General features: G+C 48.4%; 1 protein-coding gene and 1 long non-coding RNA gene across 4 annotated transcripts in view; one reads left to right on the top strand and one right to left on the bottom strand.

Moving 5' to 3' along the window:
• The window catches only part of LOC135982971 (uncharacterized), a 45,376-nt gene extending 21,833 nt beyond the window's left edge, over positions 1 to 23,543 (top strand). The window contains exon 2 of the long non-coding RNA XR_010600464.1: positions 19,897 to 23,543. This is a non-coding gene — a long non-coding RNA (uncharacterized LOC135982971). The remainder of the gene's footprint in view (positions 1 to 19,896) is intronic.
• CDHR5 (cadherin related family member 5) overlaps positions 21,660 to 24,650 on the bottom strand; it is a 27,038-nt gene continuing 24,047 nt past the window's right edge. For all 3 annotated transcript variants that reach the window (XM_024111420.3, XM_024111422.3, XM_024111421.3), the window contains one exon: positions 21,660 to 23,892. In XM_024111420.3, the coding sequence (XP_023967188.2) occupies positions 23,353 to 23,892 (540 nt within the window). In that variant the 3' untranslated portion in view covers positions 21,660 to 23,352. The remainder of the gene's footprint in view (positions 23,893 to 24,650) is intronic.

Genomic DNA, 24,650 nt, shown 5'->3' with positions numbered 1-24,650 from the left:
CATCCTCAGATGAATCGACCTCATTAAGCCAGGAGCTCGAATGCCAGACCTCTGTGAAAGCAGAGAGGGATGGGGACAGGTGTTCCAGCCAGGAGGGGTGGACTCTCCCTAAGGGACTTGGGTCTGGTTTAACCTGTTCCTCCCCACTGTTCAAAGATAGAGCTAAATGGTCTCCATTAGGAGCCTTTTGTTATTTTAAGTGCTTAAAAGAGCTGACAATCACTTGTGGTGGGACAGCGTCTCTGCCCAGCCTCAGAGTTGAAAATCACTAAGAGCTGGGTGGGTGGAACCACAAGAGACAGACCTGCAGAGGTCACGGCAGAAAGGCAGGTGGCAGAAGGTGACCAGTGGACAGGGCCGGCTCCAGGCACCCAACCACATGCTTGGGGCGGCACCTGGTAAGGGGCGGCGGGGGGAGGGCGGCGCGGCATTCCGTGGGGGGGAGGCGCTCCGGTGGCGTGGCGCTCGGCGGGGGGGGCGGGCTCCGGCGGCGCTGGTGAGGGGGGGGGGGGGTTCCGGTGGTGCTCGGCGGGAGGGGGGGCGGGCTCCGGCGGCTAGGCGCTCGGGGGGGGGGGGCCGCGGGGCGCAGCGCTTTTTTTTTGCTGCTTGAGGCAGCAAAAAAGTTAGAGCTGGCCCTGCCAGTGGAGCAGAACGAGCAGCTGGTGGGGCGGCCAGCAGAGCAGAGCGAGCCGCTAGCAGGGCAGCCAGCAGAGGAAGTGCTCAGATGGCAGAGCAAGCAAGGTGCCTTCTTCCCCAGATCCACCTCTGAACCTTGGGTCCTCACTGACCAAGGACAACCCCTGTGAGTGGTGTATGGTGAGTGAGCAGAGAGGGGCACAGAAAAGGAAATTTTGGTTGTAGAACTCAAGAACATGAGGCAGAAGACGTTGCCCCACGTACTCCGGGATGGGTGTCCTACTCAGTTTTATTATTCTGAATCCTGCTTGTGGCATTTTCCCCAATTAATCAACTTTCCTCCTTTCATTAAAAGTTTCTTTTCTGCACTCAGACTCTGTGCTTGCAAGTGGGGAAGTATTGCCTTTCAGAGGCGCCCAGGTAATGTGTAATTTTCCCAGATTACTGAGTGCGGACTCGAGCCCGTTCTGTGTTGCATTGTTGAAAAGGAACCCTGAGATACTGAACGCCGCCCTGGTTGCTGCTAGCCCCACCTGAAAGAAGGGTTACATACATCTCATCTGAAAGATGGCAGCTCCAGCAGCCCAGCACCTGCTCACTGCTGACTCCGCTAAGGCCACTTGCTGCAGCACACTGGGTTTTCCTTAGAGGTCTCCCATCAAACTACTGATGAGGGCTGGAGGATCAGCATATCTCATGGGATCTGGCAGTGAGAGCTCATTCCAAGGTGGTATGGCTTGTGATAAAGCAAAAGCACTCTAATGCTGTTCTACCTTCAGGAAACACCTCTTGACCCCTTCTTCCATCCCCAAAACTGTACAGGGAGCATTTGAAACTCCTGAAATAAACTGGAAATGAAAGTGTTGACAGCTTTTGACTCGCTATTTATTAAAAATCTTTAACATGTTGTAAAACCAGCTCCTTAATGACATATGTTTCAGCAGGTCCAGTTGATGTGGTCACAAGATAGGCAAGCCTTCAGACACAGCTCTTCTAGGGAAAGTTCTTCCTGATTTGGAGAACAGATGTTTGATAGGCTTCTTCCTTTTGGGGCTGCATGGCCAAAGTTGTAGCAGCAGGGACTTTGGAAGAGGATGGGGCTTATGAGGAGAGAGAAATACATGAAATGACAACATAGCCTACTGCATAACTCACTTGGCTTTGTTATGTTCATGGCACACAAAAGAAGTTAGATAAAAATACTCTTGCTGGAAAGTTGCAATGTAACAGTAATTTTTCTGAGAATCATAATGATGACACACAAGAACCCCAAAACAGAAAACAGGCTGCTCCCTAAAAGAGGCACATCTCACCCCACCTGACTCGAGGCTGTCTGTATGCAGACTCCCTGCTGTTGGGCCTAGATCGCACGCTTCCCTACAGAGCCCCCTAGGCTGCAAGCAGGACCAAGAAAACCCCTGAAATTTCAAGTGACTGATCACAATTTTAATACTGTTTTCAATACAACACACTTTTGATCAGAAGATTGAAGGTTTTGAATCCTTTTGTGGTGGGCTATAGAGGTAACCTAGTCCAGTGGTTCAGGGCGCTGGCCCAGGCCTCACGAGGACTAGGCTTGATGCCTGACTCTTCTGCTGATCTGCTGTGTGAGACCTATTGGGATCCAGGAAGTGGGCGGGCAAAGCCCGCCCACTGCTAAAGGATCCCCCCCCAGCCTAAGGGGGGGTCCACAGGACCTGGAGACCAAAAAATTACAGGGGACAACTAATAAAAGAACAGGGACAGGAGTGAGGTCAAAGGGTCAAAACTCTGCTGTGTGAGACTTCAGGCTGACACTCCGCTTCTCTGTGCTTTAGTGTTTCTGATCTGCAACGTCCTCTTATCCTGACTCTCTCTTCTTTATTTGCTGTTTCTTCAGAGATAAAATGCAGAAGTAAATATCCTTATCAGGCCAGTTTCAATTACCCCTCCATGATAATGCTGATCACAAGATTAAACCATAAGGAGTGCCAGAAAGGGTGAGGAAATCAAATGACTGCTGGTATTGTCTCAGTAATAAGGTGCATAGCTTTAAACTTAAGTCACTTTATTGACGTGGCAAGGTGCCCAGGTACTAATAAAATCAGTCTGTGGAGGGCCTGATGATAACATCTACCTCTCATGTAGAACCAGGAGTAGAATCCAGGTCTTCTGAGGCATAAGTCTAGTGTGCTATCCACTAGGCCACACTGCTCTGAAGAGACACTCAATCCTCATCTCATGTAAATACATGTGGCTCCATTGAGGTGACATGGTGATTCCCGTTGACTTCAATAGCATTGCAATGGGGGAACAAGGCCACTTTTGCCATCTCTACTCTTCTTCTCCCTGAATGTATACAGTTTTTCTTCCTGGTTTTTGACTGGGGACAGGAATGTTTCTTACAGCTTCCAATAGTTTGAGGGAATTGTTTCTCCTCCTTTAGGAAAGTGTCTCTCTCAGCTGCTTCATCATGCCAACAAAATATGCACTAGAAACGGGGCCAACACAACCCACCCTCTCAGATCCAAACAACCCCACTCCCTGGAGGATTTGCATCCAAATCTGAATGTTGTGGCTTGGGCCCATCTCTGCTGTGCACGGGGGGCTAGATCTAGAGGAGCTATGCTGACTTGTGCCATGTGAGGAATTAGCTCTTAGAACAAAGCCAGAACCTTTGGAAGAGATGATCAGGGCTGCGACCTTGTTGTTATTCTTACCATGAAAGAGAATGCGGCAGAGTTCTTTCTGCCCAGGAACCGATGGGACTGGTATGTCGGGGGCGGGGAGCAGCCCCTGTTCAGCACTGTTCTAAAAGTAACTCTCTGAATTCTCACTCTCCTGTTTTGGGGCTTCCCCCTTTTCAGTTTCAAGCTTCCTCTGAGGCACAGATATAACTACGGCATTGTGCTTCAGTTTCCATGGGTACTTACCAGTCTAATGCCATGCTTGGGGGTCACCCTCTGAGCTACACTCCATTCCCCCTGGCTGCGGATGGGCACTGGGGTGTTGGCCAGCTCACTGTCTCTGCAATGCTGCCTGGAACTCAGGAGAGACCGTGCCAAGTACATCTGACTCCAACAGGTGTAAGCAAATGAGACCGAGAATGTCTTGGCAACAATACATCCCCCCCCCTATACTTTAAAGGGCCGGTGTGCTCCCCGGGAAGCTGGCATTAACTGGGTCCCTGAGATGGAAGGCTTGCCAGAAGGGAGACTGCAGTGATAGTAAGTGGCTGCATCATCTCTACCAGGGGAGACTGAGACCTGTATCCTACAGCTGTAGGAGACCTGTGTAGCCCAAAGAGGGGGCAGTGCTCGCTGAGGAGGGCTGCAGCCAGGGTAAGCACTGATTCAGCGTAGCCCAACCAACTGTGGCTGCTATGGAGCCAATATTAACGGTGCCCCTACCTAGTGGAAACTCCAGTGTGGGACAGGTGGAGTGACCCCCTGTTTACAAATGGTGTCCACCCATCCACATAAGCCTAGACGGCCCAGCTGGTGTAACTTATACCTCCTTGCCCCAGCTTCAGTGAAGTGAGCTTGTAAGTAGACTTCCAAAAACAGATCACAGAAAACTTCCCATTTACAATGTGGACCTGTTTCGTCTGCAGCTCTGCTCCCTGGCAGCAAATAAACAGGATCCATCCCCTCCAACAGCTTGTCTGAATGGCAGCAGAAGCCTTTCAGCTGTTCTCTCTGTGCTCTGGGGTTTGCATCACACACAGCTCACACTGCCCCATGATGCAAGATCCAGGGCACATGGAGAGTCTCTGAAATGCTGAAGGCATCAGCTGTCATTCAGACATAGCAGGGAGGCAGGACTCCATGCAGTCATTTACCACACACACACACATTCCCCCACTCACACATGGTTATTTTTTTCACTGTGCAAACCCTGCTCAGCAAACATTTTTACAGCCCTGCCTACACCTCTCACCTTGTTTACACCAGGGAATTTTAGAAAGAAAATTCCCATCAGGGCTCCTTGGAGTTCAGTGGAATCAGCACTAGTCCTTCTGGGAGCAATAGCACGGACAAGGTGCTGGCACTTTGCTTCTTGGTCAATTCAACTGACAGTTTGTTGGCTGGTTTGGAAGTTTACTGACTGGCCACTGCATTCTTTCCTCCTGCTTTACAAAGACCTTTGCTCAGGTTGTTGTTTTGGTTAAAGCACCAGAACCCTGGAAATTTGCTGGAGTGAGGTATTTTTATATTTAAAATTTAGTCTCCTTTGAAGTGCTTCTCTCTGTTCAGACTTTTTGGCCCTGGTAGAAACCACTTCCACAGTTTCTTTATCTGTTTTTAGGCTGAGGCAGTAACAAGGGGAATCCCTTGCACTTCTGAATTGCCTCATCGGGGAGGGAGAACCATCTCTCCATAGTTAATGTGACTGGTTCAGTATTGCCAACTCCAAAAGTTATGAGTCAGCCGCAAAAGCCATCAGATTTTTGTGTTTTTTGGCGGTCTGTCTTCTGAGTTGTGAACTGCCTTCCTCTCGTGTCTGAGGGTTGCCAACGCTCACTGTACTCTATGACTTCGGTACTTTGGCCATACTATAGGAGCTCTTGCTGGGAGACCCAGTTGAGACCAAATTACACACGTCTATGTGAAATACTGTGGTGCTTCCAGCTTCTTCCCAAACCCCCAAATTCTGATTTAAGCCTGTGCCCCACATCTGCCCATCCCAGCAATTATGCCCCCCCAACCCTCCCATCAATTCTACCCCCATAGCATCTCTGCTCCTCTTGCATTTCCCCTCCCCCTTGCATTCCCAGACCTGGGAGAGCCTCTCAGGAGTTCTTCACTTCCCCTCACCCAGTTGTGGTGTTGCAGGGATGGGGAGGGGAGGGTGGAAGAGCCGAGGAGATGACTCACTTCACAGGAGGGGCGGGGGAAGCAGAGCCACTCTGAGCTGTGGGGCTCCTTCTGCTCTTCCCCCCCCCCCCCAAAATCATGTGAAGGCTGCTTCTTCTCTTCCATCATTTCAGGGGATGGAGTTTTTTGGGGAGGGGGTGTGGGGAGAGCTCTGCCTGCCCCCTGCAGCATTCTGATTGGCTGCTCTTCCCCAGGAGACAGGGAAGGCAACCAATAGGAGGGTGTCTTACCACACTTGTTCAAACAGGAGCTAAAATTGCTTCCTGGCCATTGGGAGTGTTGGTAACATTGGCCAATTCCGGTTGTTGGGTTTAGTGTGTGGGTGCAAGGTCATTGATACACAGAAGGTCAGAGTAGGCGATCTGGTAGGCCCTTTTGGCCTGAAACTCTGCCTGTGGTTCTGACACTGCTAGCTTCCTGTTATGATACTTCATGCTCCTAATGTCACTGACCCTCAACTAATCCTTCTGTCTTCTTGTTTACACTTTCCTGGCAGAGGAGATCTTATTTGGCAATAAAACCTAATCAGGGCCTTGGATGGTGCCGAAGGACAGTGGAAAGCCACCTCTGCCCCACCCCTCTTCAGGTGCACTGGGGGTAGGGGGGGAGAGGGTGAGGATATGGGGTGGACTTTTCCAAAGTGTCTAAGGGATTTAGGAGCACAAGTCCCATTGAAAGGCAATCTGACTTGTGCCCCTACATCTCTCTAGGCACCTTTTGAGAATGTCCCCAATGGCCCTGAAAATCTATAGGTCCTGAATTCTTCCCCCTTCCTGCTTTGACACACTCTTGTGAAAGGAGAGTATCCCATATTTGGAATTCCCTTAGCCCAGCCTTCCAGAATTTACCAGTCCAGGCACAGAATCAATCTGCCTTTCCTTTACCAAGATGAGGATGGGAAATGAAGCAGGTTTTCTTTGCCTCTCTCACAAGAGTAATTTTGCACAGCTGCCTCAGTCTTCTGAGCCACCCTTGTTTTTTCCATAGGAGAGCTTCATTTTGTGATACTGCTTAAAAGGCCTTGACAGATGGAGCCAGTATTTTAAGGAGCTGAACCAAACCCTGTCTAAGTCAGTGCAGTGTTACCAACCCCTAGCCTTAAAAAAACATGAGTCAACCCCCACCCCCCAAATCATGACTTTAAAAAAAAATTGGTGGTGGTGGGGGGGGGGGGTTGTTTAGCCTTTAGGGTGCACTTTGGTCACATTTCTAAGCTTTCCTCTGCAACCACGAAGGCTAGAAACTTTTTTTTAATTAAAGCTGGCATTCTCCCTTAATCATGTGACTCCAGAAGCTGAGGCTTTAAGGAAAAACACAAACCTCATGAGACTTGCGATAAAATCATAAGAGCTGGCAACACTGCTCTGGGAATCTTTCCATAGATTTCAGTGGGCTTTGGATTGGGCCTAAAATGAACAGGGGTTCCCCAGGAGTGTCCTTTCTGCCCTTTTTTACCAGGCTGACCGACTCTTTTAAAGGAAATGTCGGTTGAGCCGTGTCAGTCCCAGGATATTAGAGCAACAAGGTAGTTGAGGTCATATCTTTGATTGGACCCACTTCTGTTGGTGAGAGAGACAAGCTTTCAAGGCACACAGAGTTCTTCTTGTCTCTCTCACCAGGGCTGGCTCCAGGCACTAGGCACCCAAGCACATGCTTGGGGTGGCACCTGGTAAGGGGCGGCGGGGGGAGCGCGGCGCGGCATTCCGCGGGGGAGGCGCTCTGGCGGGGGGGCGGTGCAGGGCACGGCGCTCGGCACGGCGCTCGGGGCCGGGTGTGTTCCGGCAGCAGGGGCAAGCTCCGGCGGCGCGGGGCTCGGCGCTCCGGGGGGGGTGGTTCCGGCGGCGCTCGGCGGGGGAGGGGCGGGCTCCGGCGGGGGGGCGGTGCGGGGCGGGGGTCGCGGGGCGTGGCGCTGGGGGGGGTGGCGGTGCGGCACTCGGCGGGGGGCAGCGCTTTTTTTTGCTGCTTGGGGCAGCAAAAAAGTTAGAGCCGGCCCTGTCTCTCACCAGCAGAAGTGGGTCCAATCAAAGATATGTCCTTACCCACCTTGTCCCTTTATAAGGAGTCACTCACCCTGGCCTGTGGCCTAGCAGCTATCCCCCAGTTGGTTCTGATTTGGCAGCTTAATTATACTTAGTGATCCCAGCTGTGAAAGTCAGGACAGACTACATGAAGAGGGAGACTGGTGAGGCTGTAGATAGGTTCTACTGGCTGAAGAAGGCCACCCTATGGTGGGTACTGGAAAGCTAGAGAGATGTGCTCCAGAGGAGTTGGCATTCCAGAGAAGGTGGGAGGAGCTAGGGGAGAGGCTGTGAAGAAGCAGCACAAAGAGGCTTAGGGGTAGAAAGTGGCCCAGGGAAACAGCTGTGTATCTGAAGGAGTAGGCCTCACTGCTTAATACAGGGTCCCTGGCCTGGAGCAGAGGGTGGGCCTATTCCCCCTGCCAGCCCTGAGGAAGGGGTGTGCAAGTCTGATGTAAGGGCTATTGTGTGTTCAGGTGGGGCTGAAGATGGAACGTGAAGGAACGTGGCCTCTTGTTTTAGGACTTTCATTTGTACCTTTGTTACCCTGGAAGGGGTCTAGATCAGGTGGGACTTAGCCTGAGTCCATCCACAACTCAGCCCTCTGGCTGTCCCAGAGTCCTACTGAAAATCAACAGGGGTTTTAGAAGTGCAGACCTCTGCAGTGCCATACTCTCTGCCATAACACCCCCTGGCATCAGGGCAACTGCTTACCCCCTGGCAGGAGCTAGGCTCCACAACTACTCTGAGGCAAACTGGTATAGAGTGAGACGGATACAGACTAACATGGCTATCTCCTGATACTGGGTATAGAGTGGTTTCACTGGAACCAAACGAACAATGCAAAGTTTTACAGAACACACTAGCAGAGTAATGAGGAACTAAAACTTAGTGTGAGGGTCAGAGTGACCCTGTCTGGCAACGGCTGGGCTCATTCCTGTGTTGCTCTGTCATAGCTTTGCAGAAGTGTGGAGTTCTCCTGCTACAGGCAAAGGGCGGCAGTTTCTCTCTTTCTAAGCTCACAACCGAACCACTTTCTCCACTGTATCATGGCTTCCATCAGTACAAACCTCCCAGGAAGATATCTCAAAACCGCATCTCCACCAGAGAGCATTCTTGTTCACACTAAGGGTACAGCTATGCAGCAGCTGGGAGGCGAGAGTCACAGCTCGGCTACATGCACCAGCTCAGCTTGAATTTGTGCCTGAGAATAGCAATGGGGCTGCAGTGGCATAGGCTGGCTGCCTGAGTATAATCCCGCCTGACCCCTGGGGTACGTACTTGTGTGTACACACCTGAGCTGGGAACTACTCATAGCTGCTGCATGGACATACCCTAAGAGGACTCCTTCATAATGCTCTGGCAATGGAAAGGGACCATAAAGTGGCTGTGAACTTATGCCGCTAGAGCAGTGTGAAGGGGCCTTCTGGTAAATGAGAATTACCCCCACACCTTGTAAAGGGAGTGCTAGGGGAGAGAGTAACTGCTGGCTGAACCACAGAGTAGAATCATGGGGCCATATTCTTTTGCCTTTAACTCTTAGTAAATTGTGCTTGATTTTACTTGCACCCAGCTGGGTTCATTTGAGCTACTCCTAGAGTAAGGGACTGCTCTGTGTAAATAAGGTACTCAGAATCTGACTCCGAGGAACTTGGAGCTGGAAATGACTTACACAGGTCTTCCAGTTCCCCCCCCCTTTCCCCCCCCCCCCCACTTCTCTACTGACAGTCTTAAAGGTGAGTAAGACAAGAGTGCAAATATCCCCTCCGGAAGCTATCCCAGAGTGCTCCAGTGTGACCGCTCTGGACAGCACTTTGAACTCTGATGCATTAGCCAGGTACACAGGAAAAGCTCTGGGAACTTTTGAATTTCATTTCCTGTTGGGTCAGCATGGTGAACTCAGCAGCACAGGTGACCATGCAGTCCCCCCAGAATCGTAGAGTATAGAATGTTTCTACGCTCCCCCTATCATCTCTGTCCCTGAGTTTATCGCAGATTAGAAGGTGGGAAAAAAACACACTTGCGATGACCTGTTTTCCGAGCTCATGCAGTCCTCCTGCACTGACAGGGCACAGCTTAAGGCATGGAGGCATTCAGTGGCAGAGGCCAGGAAAGAATTAAGTGAGCATGAAGAGCAGAGGCAGGACGCGATGCTGAAGCTAATGGGGGAGCAACTGGACATGATGAAGCATCTGTTGGAGCTGCAGGAAAGGCACCAAGAGCACAAATCCCCACTGCATCCACTGTATAACCGCCTCCCCATGTTCCATAGCCTCCTCACCCAGACGCCCAAGAACGCAGGATAGGGGAGGCTCCGGGCACCCAGCCACTCCACTCCAGAGGATGGTCCAAGCAACAGAAGGCTGTCATTCAAATAGTTTGATTTTTAGTGTGGCTACAATAAGCAATGTGGCCTTGTCTTTCCCTCCTCCCTCACCCCACCTGGGCTACTTTGTCCGTTTTATCTCATATTTTTACATTAATAAAGAAAGAATGCATGGTTTCAAAACAATAGTTACTTTATTTCAAAGCAGGGAGGGTGGTTGGCTTACAGGGAATTAAAAGCAACAAAGGGGGCAGGTTTGCATCAAGGAGAAACACACACAACTGTCACACCGAAGCCTGGCCAGTCATGAAACTGGTTTTCAAAGTGTCTCTGATGAGCAGCGCGCCTTGCTGTGCTCTTCTAATCTCCCTGATGTCTGACTGCTCAAAATCGGATGCCAGGCGATTTGCCACAACCTCCCACCCCGCCATAAACGTCTCCCCCTTACTCTCACAGATATTATGGAGCACACAGCAAGCAGCAATAACAATGGGAATGGTAGTTGTGCTGAGGTCTGACCAACAGCGACAGTGAGCTTTTAAATGTCCAAAGGCACATTCTACCGCCATTCTGCAGTTGCTCATGCTTGCCGTGGTATGGCATCTGCACGGGTAACTCAGGAAAAAAGGCACGAAACGATTGTCTGCCGTTGCTTTCATGGAGGGAGGGGTGACTGACAACATGTACCCAAAACCATCTGCAACAATGTTTTTGCCCCATTAGGCATTGGGAGCTTAGCCCTGAATTCCAATGGGCGGTGGAGACTACGGGATAGCTACCCGCAGTGCACCGCTCTGTAAATCAATGCTAGCCGCAGTAGTGAGGACCCACTCCGCCGACTTAATACGCTTAGTGGGGACATATGCAATTGACTGTATAAAATCGATTTCTAAAAATCCACTTCTATAAAATTGATCTAGTTTTGTAGTGTAGACATACCCTTAGAGACACGCTGCAGGACCTTCTGCTGACTCTCTTCTTAGCTGCGCTTTGTTCGCTCCAGAGTGCCGCGTTCTGGCAGCAAGTCACCCAGCATGTGAAAATAAGCAAATGTGGCTAATGCAAAATTAAGCAGCTCTGCATCATTACCATTCAGTCTAGAGCTTTCAAATGACTCACTGCCCAACAGAGGGGGGGTCTTCCATGTACAGCGCGCCCACCGGGTCCTTCATTAGCTCTTACTGCCCGGTATCCTACTTGTATCTATAAGGAGCACTCTGGACAACACAACCAGCACCCTCTGCTGTATTTATTTGAAATAACAGGATCTTCGTTTTGCTTCTAGCATGAACTTGGGTTTCAGGAATTGCTGAACTAAGCCATCTGCAGGATGCTGTGGCCAGACACAATTCTCACTACGTATAAACTGAGAATATGAAACTGATCAGGCCTGGCTGGCTGGCCTCAAAGAAGGGTATGTCTACATTGTAGCCTACCATGAGTTTCTCAGCCCAGGCAGACAGACTCCTGCTAGCAGGGCTTGAGTTACTGTGCTAAAAAGTAGCAATGTGGATGTCTCAGGCTTTGAAGCTTAGCGGGGGTCAGGTGAGCTTGAGAGCCTGAGCTAGAACGTCCACACTGCTAATTTTAGCACCCTGATTCGCACAGGCGTTGGCTTCTTCCTTTCCCCGGGGCTGCTCAGCCCCATGCACCCACCCCTCCTCTTCCTGCTTCTGCTATGAGCCTACCCCTGCTCTTACTGCCCCGCTCTGCCCCTGCCCCACCTCTTCAGACCCAGTTCTGCCCTCTTCCCTGAATGCACCCCATACCTGCTCCTCCCCCTCCCAGCGCTTCCTGCACGCTGTGGAACAGCTGATCGTGGTGGGCGGGAGGCACTGCGAGGAGTTGATCAGGGCTGCCGGTGGGTGGGAGGCGCTGGAGGGGGGGGGGGGCAGCTGGCTGCTGGTGGGTGCTAGGCATCTACTAATCTTTTTTCTGTGGATGCTCCAACCCTGAATCGAGCCCCGCTAGCATGAGTCTGTCTGCCTGCACTGGGAGACTTTCTCCCAGTTGCAGTATAAACACACCCAAAAACTAGGGCGGAGGCGTTCTGCTTTTGCAAGCTGCCTGCTTGGATCTGGCAACGAAATGACTGTGTATCAGTTCATTCATTAATAAGATGGGTCTATTCATAAATTCTTCACAGTGAGAAGGGACTTCTTTTAACACTGATGTACGCACTTTCTGTAATGAGAACCAATAGGAATAAGCCAGTGGCTGAAATGTCTGAATTGTTCAAGTAGACATGGGTCGGAGTTGCAAAATCCCAATGTGGATCCAAAGTTCGGTGGTGTAGTGGCCTAGGCTTCTCTGTGGAATTTCCTAATGTACGATAGGGCCTGGTGTCCCTAGAGAAATCCAGGTTACAGCCTCCTTTGTCTAGCCTTATTCTTGCCATAGAGGATACCCAAGACTCTTGGAGCTGGGGCTGGACAAATTTCTTGAAAATGTCCATCTCGTTCAAGCCCTGATTGAGCAAACCACTTAAGCTCAGGTTTCGTTTTAAGGGCCTGGGTCGGCCCATTGACGTCAACCGGTTTTCAGGAATGCTTAAAGTTAAGCAAAACTTAAGTGCTTTGCTGGCAAGGGCCTCCGTGAGAACCTGTTGAAGATGATGCTACTTTGCAGTGGGAGGGAGAACAAAGATTTTGTTGTCAGACTGGCCTGACCTTCCCCTGCATGGTCTTGCCCTCAATGACGGTCAAGAAACCTAAGACTAGGAGTCAGGAGATTTGGGTTCAATTCCTGGTTCTGACTTCTCTGTGTGAGCCCAGGCAAATCACTTTCTCTCTGTCTAGTTCCCCATCTGTAAATTGGGGACAATACTTCCCATCCCTGTAGGGGTGCAGGGAAGTGTTGCTTGTCTGCAAAGAGCTGGAATGTGCAATGGAAAGCTGGAATAATCACTGGGCTATTCTAATGCTGCCTTCCTGTCCCATATTTTAACCTGAAGGCTGCCGTCCCGTCCCTTTCTACTTCCTGCCTCCACTGTCTGCAGCATTCATCACCAGTTCACTCAACTTCCTCAGCTACACTGAGGGGAGCACAGCAGGCACTAGAATAGCAGCAGCAACACAGCCAGCCCCTGCTCACCTGGGACCACCCCATAGCTCTTGGGCTGATGGCCATGGCGTCCATGTGCATGGTTGCTCTCTGCCAGCCAGGCTTGACTCCAGCCACAGCAGGCATCAGGTGACCCAAGGAAGCCCAGCTAGGCTAGGGGTGGGTGCAGTGGTGGATTAGGGGGCTCTACCAGAAGTTTCCTGTGACCTGTCATTTCACTTCTGTGACTTGGTTTCCCTGTTAGGTAGGGGTTAGCCAACCCTAAGGCTTTTTTTTGTGAGACTCATTCAGCCCCTGCCAGAGCAGGGAGGCACCAAACAGATCTGAGCCTGCCCGTCAAACAGCTGATCACAGCTGTGCGCAGGCTATCCATATGAAACAACTCCTCTGCCGAGGCACCCGCAAAACAGTCGGGCTGGGCTGGCCGGGGCCCCTTCTGACTCTGGGCCCGGCGCCATGGTAAACCCGGTACTGGGCGTGGGAGCAGTAAGGGCCTTCTCCTGCTCCCATTGAACCAAATGACAAAATTTCCGTTGACTGCCATGGTGCAGGATCATTACATTCATTAAGATTTATGAGGCACTCCGATCATGGAGCTGAGTGCCATAAAGATGCCCATAAATAAGGGCCAAATTATGACATACTTCCCCCTGCTGAATCCTCAGCAGAGAGTCCCACTGAAGACAGGGAGGGGAAGTCGTTTTGGCGTGAGGTGCTATCAATGTGATTAATGCCTCTGGTTTAATGTCAGTCCAAGGCTAAAGTGGGAGTGATTGGGAGTTCTGGGTAAATTGGGCAACACAGGAGGAATAAGTGACTCCAACTACGTAGAACTGCAGGGAAGGAACAGAGAAGATCTCAAGATGGGAGGTGCTGAACAGGCAGCTGGATGAGATTACAGTAATTGGAATGAGTCCATTTTCAATTTGTCCTGAATCCAGGAATTAGGTATCATCATAGTACTTCTTCCCTTTCAATATCTCTGCACAAAGCTGATTCACTTGCACCCTCTACTGGATTTGCTGTGCATTGCCAGTTTGAGGCTGTAACAAAAACGCTTCATAAAAGCAATAACACACTTGCAAGAAGAGCGTGTCACTGTGCTGTGAGATGCACATGATTTTTTGGGGGTGGAGGAAGAGGGTGGCTGAATAATAATCAAAATGATAATACCCACATATAGCACCATCTTTTACCCAGAGTTTCAGCAAGTTCTGCTAACGTTAAGTAAGGCACGTAAGGGGTACATAGGTATCGCATTGCTCACCGCTGAAATGCAGCCACCTCTGTTGTGGAATGTGGTGGCTGTTTAACAGTGCACAGAACACTCTTTGGGACAGGAGGAGATGAATGCTGTTTCCAGCTGAAATGTCTATGGAATTCAGGGATGCAGAATACAATCACAGAGGTTTGAATTTAGCTGGGATGCTGCAGTCCTGCCCTTATTAATAGTGCTGTGTGCTCTGATGACCTGAGTTTAAGACCTGAATTTTTGTGTGATGTGAAGGATAGCTGAAGCTGTGTTTCACTGAATTTACCACAACATACCCAAAGCATATAAATATCCCATGTTACTGCATGTGACAATTTAATTACTGATATTGGCTGTACATTAGCCTAATCAGTGCACTGTTGCTTTAATATATAAGGTTATTGGTGCAGCATGATGTTGGATGTACTGTCGTGTAACTATCATGTTGGAGTGGATTGAAAATTCTATTCGGGTGCTGAAGAATTCCAGTTTTCCAACTGGAGTAGGATAGGGTATAAAAACCACTGAGGGGATGGAAGATATCTGCTCTTGTGAAGGAGTGAGAGACATTGTCTTGGAAAAGAGTTTATTCATTTTATAGCACATTAATAGAATAGTGGGTGAGGGTCTTTGTGCTTTGACCATTGTAACTAGCATTGTATTTTGAAAGAGCTTCTTTTTGTGGTATGAAAATTCTCTTTTGGTTTGCTGTGTCATGTTAAGTATTGATACTTGGCACACACCGGTAGCCACTTTCATCCAGGAATCTCAAAGCACTGAATGAACTTACCTTCACAAATACAAGTAGGAGGTAGTTAAGTATTAACTCACTTTTCCTACTGGATAAAGTAATTCACAGAGTCCCCAGCAAGACAAGTAATAGTTTGGGAATAAAACCTGAACTACTGGTTCACAGTCCCTAATAACTAGATACAGCCATCTCCCAAATAAAAACCCAAGCATCCTGACTCCCGTGGGTCCCAGCTATAACCAGTAGGTGACACCCTGATCTGAGCCAGATTTTCAGAACTGCAGGTGCAGAACCACATACCAAATTTACCTACCCGGTTAAAGACTGTGCATGCAGACTTGAGGTTTACAGTTGTGCTAACTGCACATGCAAATTTCACATACATTTTTGCATGCATGTGACCATTTGCTGCACTGCAAATCTGACTTAGTGTTTTCCATGTTTTGCTTTCCAGCTCTTCTTGCCTCTTACCAAATGTTTAAACCATTTTTTCTAACCATGTTTTAATTCTCTGTTTGGGTGTTTCTAGATGCTTTAGTATTGTGATTAGGTTTGTGCATTCATATGTATGAATATCAGGGACATATGCTGCTTCTTATCAATGCATATAGCTCTCAAAGCCATCAAATAGGCATTTCATTCCACAATGTGGCTCAAGATCACGCCGTGGATCCAAGTGGATCACGAGAGAATATAATGGGCTATTTTCTATTGTGTATCATTTGTTGTAATCAATCACATTTTTCCTGTGTGTGGATTTTGTTTTTCCTGGGGAAGTTCCTGCTTACTTTCCTCGTAGTTGTGAGGACAGTGTCTTTCATTGGAAAGGATGAACTGATCATTTACAACACAATGCTATTATGGCAGTGACCAGTAGTATCTCTGCCACCATAAGGGGGCAGTAAGTGTATGCACAGTTGTTTTGGATAGACATAATTCATAGCAAATTCTCCATGAGCAGCCCTATGATTTTCTGAAATGCAAATACCTGTTGCAGGGAAATAATGTTTAGTTTGTAAGTTCACAAGTAGTTCATTAATATATATTTTTAAAGGTGCCTAAAGTTAGGCTCCTAAATCCATATTTAGTCACTGAAGTAGAATGGGAGCTGCTGGCTGCTCAATGCTTTTGAATATTGATCAGTTTATGTAGGTGCCTATAAACAGTGTTGGACAGGGCCGGTGGAAGGATGTTTTGTGCCCTAGGCGAAACTTCCACCTTGCGTGCCCCCGCCCCCTCCCCCCTGCCCTGAGGCACCCCCCCTCCCCGCCGCCCCAGCTCACCCCTGCCCTGCTTAGACGCCGCAAGCCTGGGAGGCGGGAGAAGTGAAGCAGCCACGGCCTGCTCGGGGAGGAGGCGGGGCAGGGGTGAGCTGGGGCAGGGAGTTGTCACCAACCCCCTTTGACGCAGGCGGCCCTCCCCGTGCTCCACTGCTCCAGCTCCCTCCGCCTAAATGCTGGCTGCGACCGGGGTGGCCGAAGATCCGGCTGCCGCGGTTGCTGCCAAAGAAAATGGCGCCCCCCAAATCCTAGTGCCCTAGGCGACTACCTAGGTCGCCTAAATGGTTGCACTGGCCCTGGTGTTGGAAGCCTGACTTTAGGGCATGCATCTTTTAAATTCCTGGCCTGTATTTGATATCTGAGCACATGGGCTGGTGTTTTGGACACAAGTCACATGGTATTGTTTCTGTTCTCTGGCTGGCTCAGTGTAACTCTTAAAATCCGGTTTCTGGTGAGAACTCACCTTTGCCTTCAGTAGTTACTTACACAAATATTCAGTGAAACTCCTGTAGCATACAAATAATCATGGGAACAGCCAGAGTACTTGCTGTAAGTGAACACAGGAAGCAATTTCCTTCTTTCAGTTTCATTCCACTCTCTCCTTTTTCTTTATTTGAGCCTCCAAATACCTCAACCCTTTCCGCAGATATTTAGGTTTTAGTTATGAGCATTTTGGACTGAACACCAAAACCTCCTATAGTGGTAAACCTCTTTTTGCTTTGCTACTTCTGTCTAAAATACCGTAACTATTGCTTTAAGGAACTTATGACATTCTTAGGAGAGTGGTGTCGATGAGAAATCCAGGTGTATTTGCATTTAAATCCTGCTAGAAAATTCCCCAAATATACTATTGAGAAATTTCACCCTGTGACAGAATATGCCTCTGCATACACACCTTACACACTATTGTAATAATCTTTGTACAAAATATTTCTTGTGAGATATCATTTAAAAACTAATCACTCACACTTTGATATCATTGACCAGTATGTGACAACATAAGCTGAAATCATGACTGAAGTGTGTTTCCCAGATGGGTCTGGGAAGTGAGTAAAAAAACCTGTTTCTCAAAGACAAAGGACAAGTTGATGCCTGGCCAGGTGTCATCAGTGGTGATGGGCCATCACCTATTAAATGGCCATTCTTTGGCAAGGAAAGGGAGCAGGAACAAACAGATCTGCATCCAGACTCCATATCTCCTTCTGCTCAGCTACATAGAATTTTGCTTGGGCCTGCTCAACTTCTCAGGACTTCAACAGATAAATAGAATTTTGTGAGGAGCAAACACCCTCAAGGTATCTCTCTCCCTCTTTGTACCCGAGAAGACAAAAGAAACAGCCGCTGGACTTTGGGGGAGGGCTCCTGACTGGAAAAGTTTGGTCAGTAATGCTGTTAGAAGGTTATGATAAGAAATGTACTTTGAATCATGTATAGTTTGTTAAGCTAGGCACTAGGAAGTGTTCTCTTTATTTTTCTTGTAACCATTCTAACTTTTATGCACTATTATTTGTACTCACTTAAAATCTATCTCATTATAGTTAAAATTGTGTTTAATCTTTAATTGAAATGAATCCAGTGTGTTTAAGTTAAATTGTCTGGGCTGGGTAAAACTCCATTTAAGGTGGCAAGTTGTTGTGTATTGTTCCCCTAAAGGGACAACAGACCTAATATCTCTGGGCTGTTCAGGAAAGGACTAGACGGTACAGAACATACATTTGGGGGTGGGGGGATACAGGACTGCATGTGTGTTGGGGTCACCAGGTAGAAGTAACCCAGGTTGGTAAAAGCCAGAGTGTAACCCAAGTGTGGCTGGCAGGTTGCAGTTACACACAGACACTCAGTGTGTGGCTTGCGGAAGGCTGCTTGTGAGTCGCCCAGGTGGGAGCTACTTCAGCAAGGGCATTGTAAGGCACCCAAGGTTGCAGGGCAGGGGTGACACAGACCCTTGCGGGTCTGGATTGCACCCCGGTGTGTCACATACCCCAATGTACTGGGAGGTGAGAGATGAGGGACAACAAGGGAGAAAGGAAGTGAATTGGAGAATGGAAATAGTCTATGGGGAAACAGACTCTTTTATAATTTGAGATCATAAGGTCATCTCCATTTGAATATTCCAGAGGCAAACAAATGGGGTGTGTGGGGAGGGGGAGGGAGGATGGGGAGAGAAATAGTAGCTGCCTGCATGTAGATCTTGGTAGGAAAAGATTTTAAAGAGAAAGCAACATTGGAAAAGGGAACTGTTCCACTGGGCATATCTAAGGAGGGAAATCTCTTCCAGAGTGATCTGACTTACCTGCTACATTTTAGAATGAATGGATGCTCCACGTTCACCTGCTGCTAAAGCTCAGGCATGTGGTCTTGGCAGCTGTGATGAATTTAAAACAATATTGCCTTTTTAATGTTACTGAGGATACCTGCTGACTTAGGCCCTGATCCTGCAAATCCTACATGCATGTGCGTAAATGTACTCATGGGAGGAGTCCCATTGACTTAAATGGGGATTATTTGTGCAAGTATAGTTTCTCAAGTGCATAAGAGTTTGCAGGATTAAACTGTTAATAATTCATGGCTTTCATATAGTGCTGATGTTTGGTGAAGTGTGTTGTTAATACACTTGGGATCAAATTCTGTGAGCATCCACTGAAGTCAATGTACCTTTGTGCAAGGGCAACATGCGATTCTTGGCACCATCAGTGTGAAAGTTTGAATGCACTGGGATGGACTCCTCCTCCTATTGGAACTCTACCTTCTTGGTAAACTCTTGTCTCTCTGATCTGTAGGTTCCTGGTTAATAAAAGGGATCAGGAATCTTGCAGCTGGGGTCTTTGCCACCCGTCCTCAGTCAGAAACTTTTCAAGTCATTATGCCACATGAAAGCAGCTCAAAGCTCTTTATACATTGGCCAGCATGACTGATCTGTGCCTAAAATTAGCAGGGTTCTGATGTAGGCTGAGCAGCACCACAAAGAGAAAACAGGATGGTGAAAGTCCTGGGCCTTTCCTATCCCCACCTCTTTTCTCTCTCCCCCCCGCCCCCATGACACGTATTCTCCGTGTTCCTTTCCATGTTCCCTTGTATCCACCCGCCACCTTCCTGCCTTTTACTCCATACACACAACTTACAAAAAATACTGTTTGCCTGGCACTGCTAATGTCTCCTCTTCTTCCCTGCCACCACCACCAGTCTACCAGGGCTATGCTGGGAACACTCTGTATAGCATCAGCACTGAGTACACGTCTTGTAATCATCTCTCTAGTCTTACAGTGCATATTTTCCCATGGGATGTAGAGGAAGTCCCCATGTTTGAGTGAAGCTAGTCTGGGCAAAGCGCTGAAGAATATAAACTAGACAAAGCACAATCTGGCTCTGGACTAGATGATCTAGCAGGGCCTTTTCCATCTCCAAGCACAGGTGTAAACCAGGTTAGCTCCACTGACATCTGTGCAGAAGCTAGGCTGACTTACAGTAGCTGAGGATCGGCTCCTAGAAGGCTGTGACAGAGCCAGAAGTCTAGGGATGGTGGAGAGGTTGGTGCACTAGGGGACGTATCTTTTCATGTGCTGTATTTTTATACCTGCCTCCTGTATTTTCCACGCCATGCATCTGATGCTGTGGGTTCTAGCCCACGAAAGCTTATGCTCAAATAAATTTGTTAGTCTCTAAGGTGCCACAAGGACTCCTCATTGATTTTTTTTTTTTTTTTTTTTTTTTTAGGGGACGTGGAAGAGAGAGGTTCTCCCTTGCCCTGCACCTTTGTGTTATCAGTTGTCCCCCCCCACGCAAAGGTGGGTTTCAAATGCTCCTAAATCAGAATGGTAACTATTGCATCCACTTTTCCCTGGGCCTGTAGCAGTACAAGAATCTGGCCCGGGTTATTTTGGGCCAGTAGCAGCACAAGGTCATGAAGACTAGGACCTGGAGTGAGCCAAAGCAGAGGCCCAGGGTGAGGTGAAGGGGAACGCTGGGTCAACTTCCGCAGTAAACAATCCTCGTCTGGGATTGTATTGCAGTTGAGGGCTGCCTATTCCATAGCCTCACGTATGATGCTGATTCAAGGTGACAGGCTCAGCAATTTGCTATTGAGAAATTTTTGTGATGTCAATGGACGCTTTATGCTTTTACAGCCTGAGATCCTTTTATGCAGATGGGACTAATGCTTGGCTTCCTCCATTATCTGATAAACTGTATGTATTCTAAGCCACAGAGACTTCCTTGTCTAACTCCCACCCTCTGCGAGGCAGCTGCTCCATGGAAACCCAGGTGTGGTCATTCAAACACACAGATTCAGCAGCCAAAGTACAGTAGCACCAAGGGATACTAATAGAGACCAGAGGAGATAATGAAAACAAAGTCCAGAAGATAACTTGTCTGCCTGATTTCAGTGCGGCTGCATGGGTGTAAATTAATTGGATTTTGCCCCAAATTTGCACCCCAGCTTTTCAATACATGTAAGATTCTGTTTTGCCTTATGATGATGATGAGCGTCTTAAAACAGAGTTCTGCTTTCAGCTACACTGGTATCAATTGGAGTAACCCCACTGAAGCCAACAGTGTCAGTGAAAGTACAATTTGGCTGCAAGTTTATAAATCAGGAGTGGGTGTGGTTGTGTATTGCTGTCACGTCTCTAGAAAAACAGACTTATCTTGATGAAACCCTGATACCATAGGAAGCGGAACAAGTGGAATAAACCAGAAGTCATGCTCCGCTAATGCCTTGCCCATGATGCATAACTCCCGATGCCATTTGACAAAAGCCAGGTTACTTAATAGTACCAGTCAGTGTCACTGGCACTAACATGGGAAAACGGAGAGCAGCATGCATTTTACCTTGATAGATAATTGGATTCAGACACACAGGTGGTGTAAATTGGTGTTGCTCCCTGGAAGTCAACAGAGTGACATTGATTTACACCAGCTGAGAATCTGGCCCAAAGAGTCAATCCCTTTATTCAAGACTTTCTGCTTCCACAGTCTGGAAGCACCTTGTTCCTTGGGGATTGCCAATGGCTGACACAAGTACTGGCTGTGATCGGCCGTAAAGGAAGCAGTGGTATAGTCACCTCTCCACACTGAAGAAAGGTTCATGACAGTATAAAGGGGGTGCTAGAGGAGGACTATAAGGAGAAGGAAAAACCAAGCTTCTGTGAAGCCAAACCATAAAACATAGCAGGAAGTCTGTGGGTTTTTAACATATCCCATGGCAGCTGGTTCCCTGCCCCTCTGGGAGGATCTGATCTGCTTTCAGGCTGGCTACTGTACTAAGCCAGTTCAGTTTGGTTCTGATGATGTTAGATTATTCTGCTTTCCTCCTATAAGGGGCAGAGAGAACCTGCAGGGCAAGGGATCACTATTGATTTATTGTGGGTTTAAATGTAGCTGCTGGAGCCAGTGGGGACCAGCCCCTGCCCTGGGATAGGGTTACAAAAGGCCAATACCCAGGCCTGGTGATGAGCCAAGAAATAAAGATGACAATCTTATCCGTACTCCTGAATGCCACAGCTTTATTGCAGAGAAATGTGTGGTGCATTTGGCTTAGCATGATAGTGATCAGAGAGCCATACAAAAAAAACCTTGATCATTATCTAAATATGAAACAAGGAGTCTTCTTCTAACTCATGGCCCAGGTCTCCTCTCATTGGTCCAGGTGTGACTCCCATTGAAGAGATTCGTATACCAGTGTCCCTGTGGATTTGGGAAAGGGCTCTGTGAAAGAGAGTTTACCCTCTTCTGCCCCACCAGTGGATCAGATCAATGAACAAACCAAGTGCAATACAGTTCCCAAAGCAGAGGACTATTTTACAGTAGTTGCAGGCAGCAGCACATGCTGAAATCCTCTGTAAATTAATAGGTTTAATCCTTCATTGTGGTTTTTATGGTTAGGAAAATGCTGGATAAGGCCTAGGTCCTGCAAACACACTTGCTTTGCCCTATTGACTTCATTGGGACTATTCCCACGCATAAACTTAAGCATGTGCCTAAATGTCGACAGGACTGGGGCCTGGCTTTGGACTCGCTAAGCCACAGTGGGTCACATGCCTATTCTAAATTGCACCAGTGAAAATCAGGAGTAATGGTATTGATATCACATCAGTGTACCCGCGAGAAGAATCAAGTCTTAAATTAAAAACAATAAAGAATAAAATAATCCATTAAAGTGTTACCAGTTTGTGCAAATAAACATTCCTGACGTAGGGAGGACATGACTAAGCTGTGCTACCAACAGGAAATGTGTAATGGTCTTTCCCACTACGCTTGTTTCTATGCTCTCTAGCTCGTCTGGGCAGCGTGAGAGCGGAATGAGCTTGCAGTGAAGGGGGAGACTGTTAATTTTGCCTGGAGAGTGAATGAGGCTCATTGAGTCTCAGTGGGAAGTTCTGTGCTTGCCTTAGTTTTGTGCCACTAAATGGTGGTGCCTCAGTGGTGTAACTAGCACTGGGATTTAAATGAGCCTCCAAAGCAAACCTCTGTGGCAATTGCCTGTTTCATGTCAAAACCAATTAAAACAGACTCTAGACTCTGCATCGTTTTGAAGCAAAACCTGAAGTTGTCACTGGGAACTTCCCCACTAATTAACTTGGGAGGGGTTCATCTGTAGGGAGAGCCCTGGGAAACTCGCATCTATTCAGCCGTTTCAAGGGAGGCTTAAGAGTGGCTAGATCACTTCCAATGAGTTCTCCTGATTGCGCCTCAGAAGAACTGGAGTGAGGGGGCAGAAGTATTTTTGGAGCCCCCTGGCTGAAGTAAGACCTGGGAGTAGTGCCGGTGGCCTAATGGCTAAGGCACTGGCCTCTGAAGCTAGGAACTGAGGATTGGACTCTCCTCTGGAGTAAGAAGATACTTGATTTAAATCAATATCCGCTCTGAAGGAGATGGTCTAGCTTAACCCCAAGTTATTGGGCCCAGTGCAGGCATTACCAAGTGAAGTTTTATGGCCTGTGCTATGAAGGTCAGACTAAATAATCACAATGGTCCCAGCTGGCCTTAAAATCTATTTACTCTACACTTGAAGGCAGGAGGGGATCACAGAGAGTATGTTCGTGAAATCTGCCAGCCACCGTTGTTTGCTAGTAGGCCTGTCTCTCACATCACAAAGAACCTGGGACCCTTACTCAGAAAAGTGGCTTCAAAATACCCACAGTTTCCAGACTGGCAAAACTCACTTTGCCGAGCCTATAACAAAATGTCGTCTCCTGTGTCTGCATCCTGGTCAGGTTTGAGGTTCCCATCCGTTGCTTGGAGCTGAGCTCTGTCTAGAATGAAGGACCCCACTGGGTCACCGTGCTGACTTCCCTGCTCATCCTCCTCATCGTCCTCGTTCTTATCCTCATCGCTATCAACTTCCTCTTCCACCTGGTCTTCAATCACTACAACATCATCCTTGGTGTCTGGATCGATTTCATCCTTAAACCACACAGCTTTGTATCCATCGTCCGCTGTCTTCCTGTCCTTTGTGAGGATAGATTTCACTTCTTTATCGCTGTCTGTGTCCTTTCCCTCTTTGGTCTCTTCCCCGCCCTTGATGGTGGCGGAAGCTGTTGCGATGCTGCTCTCTACTGCGGGCTCCGGAGGAAGGAAGCCATTTGACTGCTGCTGCACGACAGGAGTACCGTTCTCCGAAGTGTCGCTTCTCAGCGACGCGTTGTCTTTCGTGCTCCAAAGAGGATTTTTATCGTCTTGGTAGCCTTGGTTACTTAAATCCTCAACCAGATCCTGGGGGAATGGCAAGAGCAGAAATGTCTCATCATTATAGGGGGAAGAAATGAAATGGGAAAAAAACCACGTGAGCTTGAAATGCTTGGGCACAGCTCTGCAGACATCAATGGAATTGCACCCCTGATGTCAGCTGAGGATCAGGCTGTTGAGGAGGCCCAGACAGGAGGCATGCAATACCCTGGTGGTAACTTTGAGCTGTAATTTTTCCTCTCTTCCTTTCTACCATCAGAAAAGTTGAATCAAACAATCTATGGCAGGAGTGCCAAAACTTACTTGCCCTCCGAGCCACATATGACGATCTTCAAAAGCTCGAGAGCCAGGGGTGCCTGCGGGGGCTCGGGGCTTCAGCCCCCACTCCTGCAGAAGCCCAGAGCCCCAGCAGGTGCATCCCACTGGGCAGAAGCCCCTACCCCGCTGCAAGGCAGAAGTCCCAAGCTCCCTCCACCCCACTCCGGTAGGTGGAGAATGGGAGGGAGGATGTGGGGGGCTCCGTGAGCTGCACTTTAATAGTATAAGAGCCTCATGTGGCTCGTGAGCCACAGTTTGGCCACCCCTGCCCTACGGGAAAGGACAGGTTCAGAACAGCTCGCTTTGTTTAAGGATGGGTGGGCAGGATGCAAGACAGTCCAGTGAACTAATCAACAGCAGCCTCACCGCCATGACGACTCCCCTCTTCCATCAGATCTTGAGGGAGAGTGGGTTGTGGGGTTTTTTTGTTTGTTTTTTGTTTTTTTATAAATTGCTCCTAACCCAAG

The sequence above is a fragment of the Chrysemys picta genome, chromosome 4 (genome assembly GCF_011386835.1).
Source record: "Chrysemys picta bellii isolate R12L10 chromosome 4, ASM1138683v2, whole genome shotgun sequence".
NCBI classification, from domain to species: domain Eukaryota; kingdom Metazoa; phylum Chordata; order Testudines; family Emydidae; genus Chrysemys; species Chrysemys picta.
Note: the sequence above shows the minus strand (reverse complement) of the source record. Positions and strands in the feature narration are given on the sequence as shown.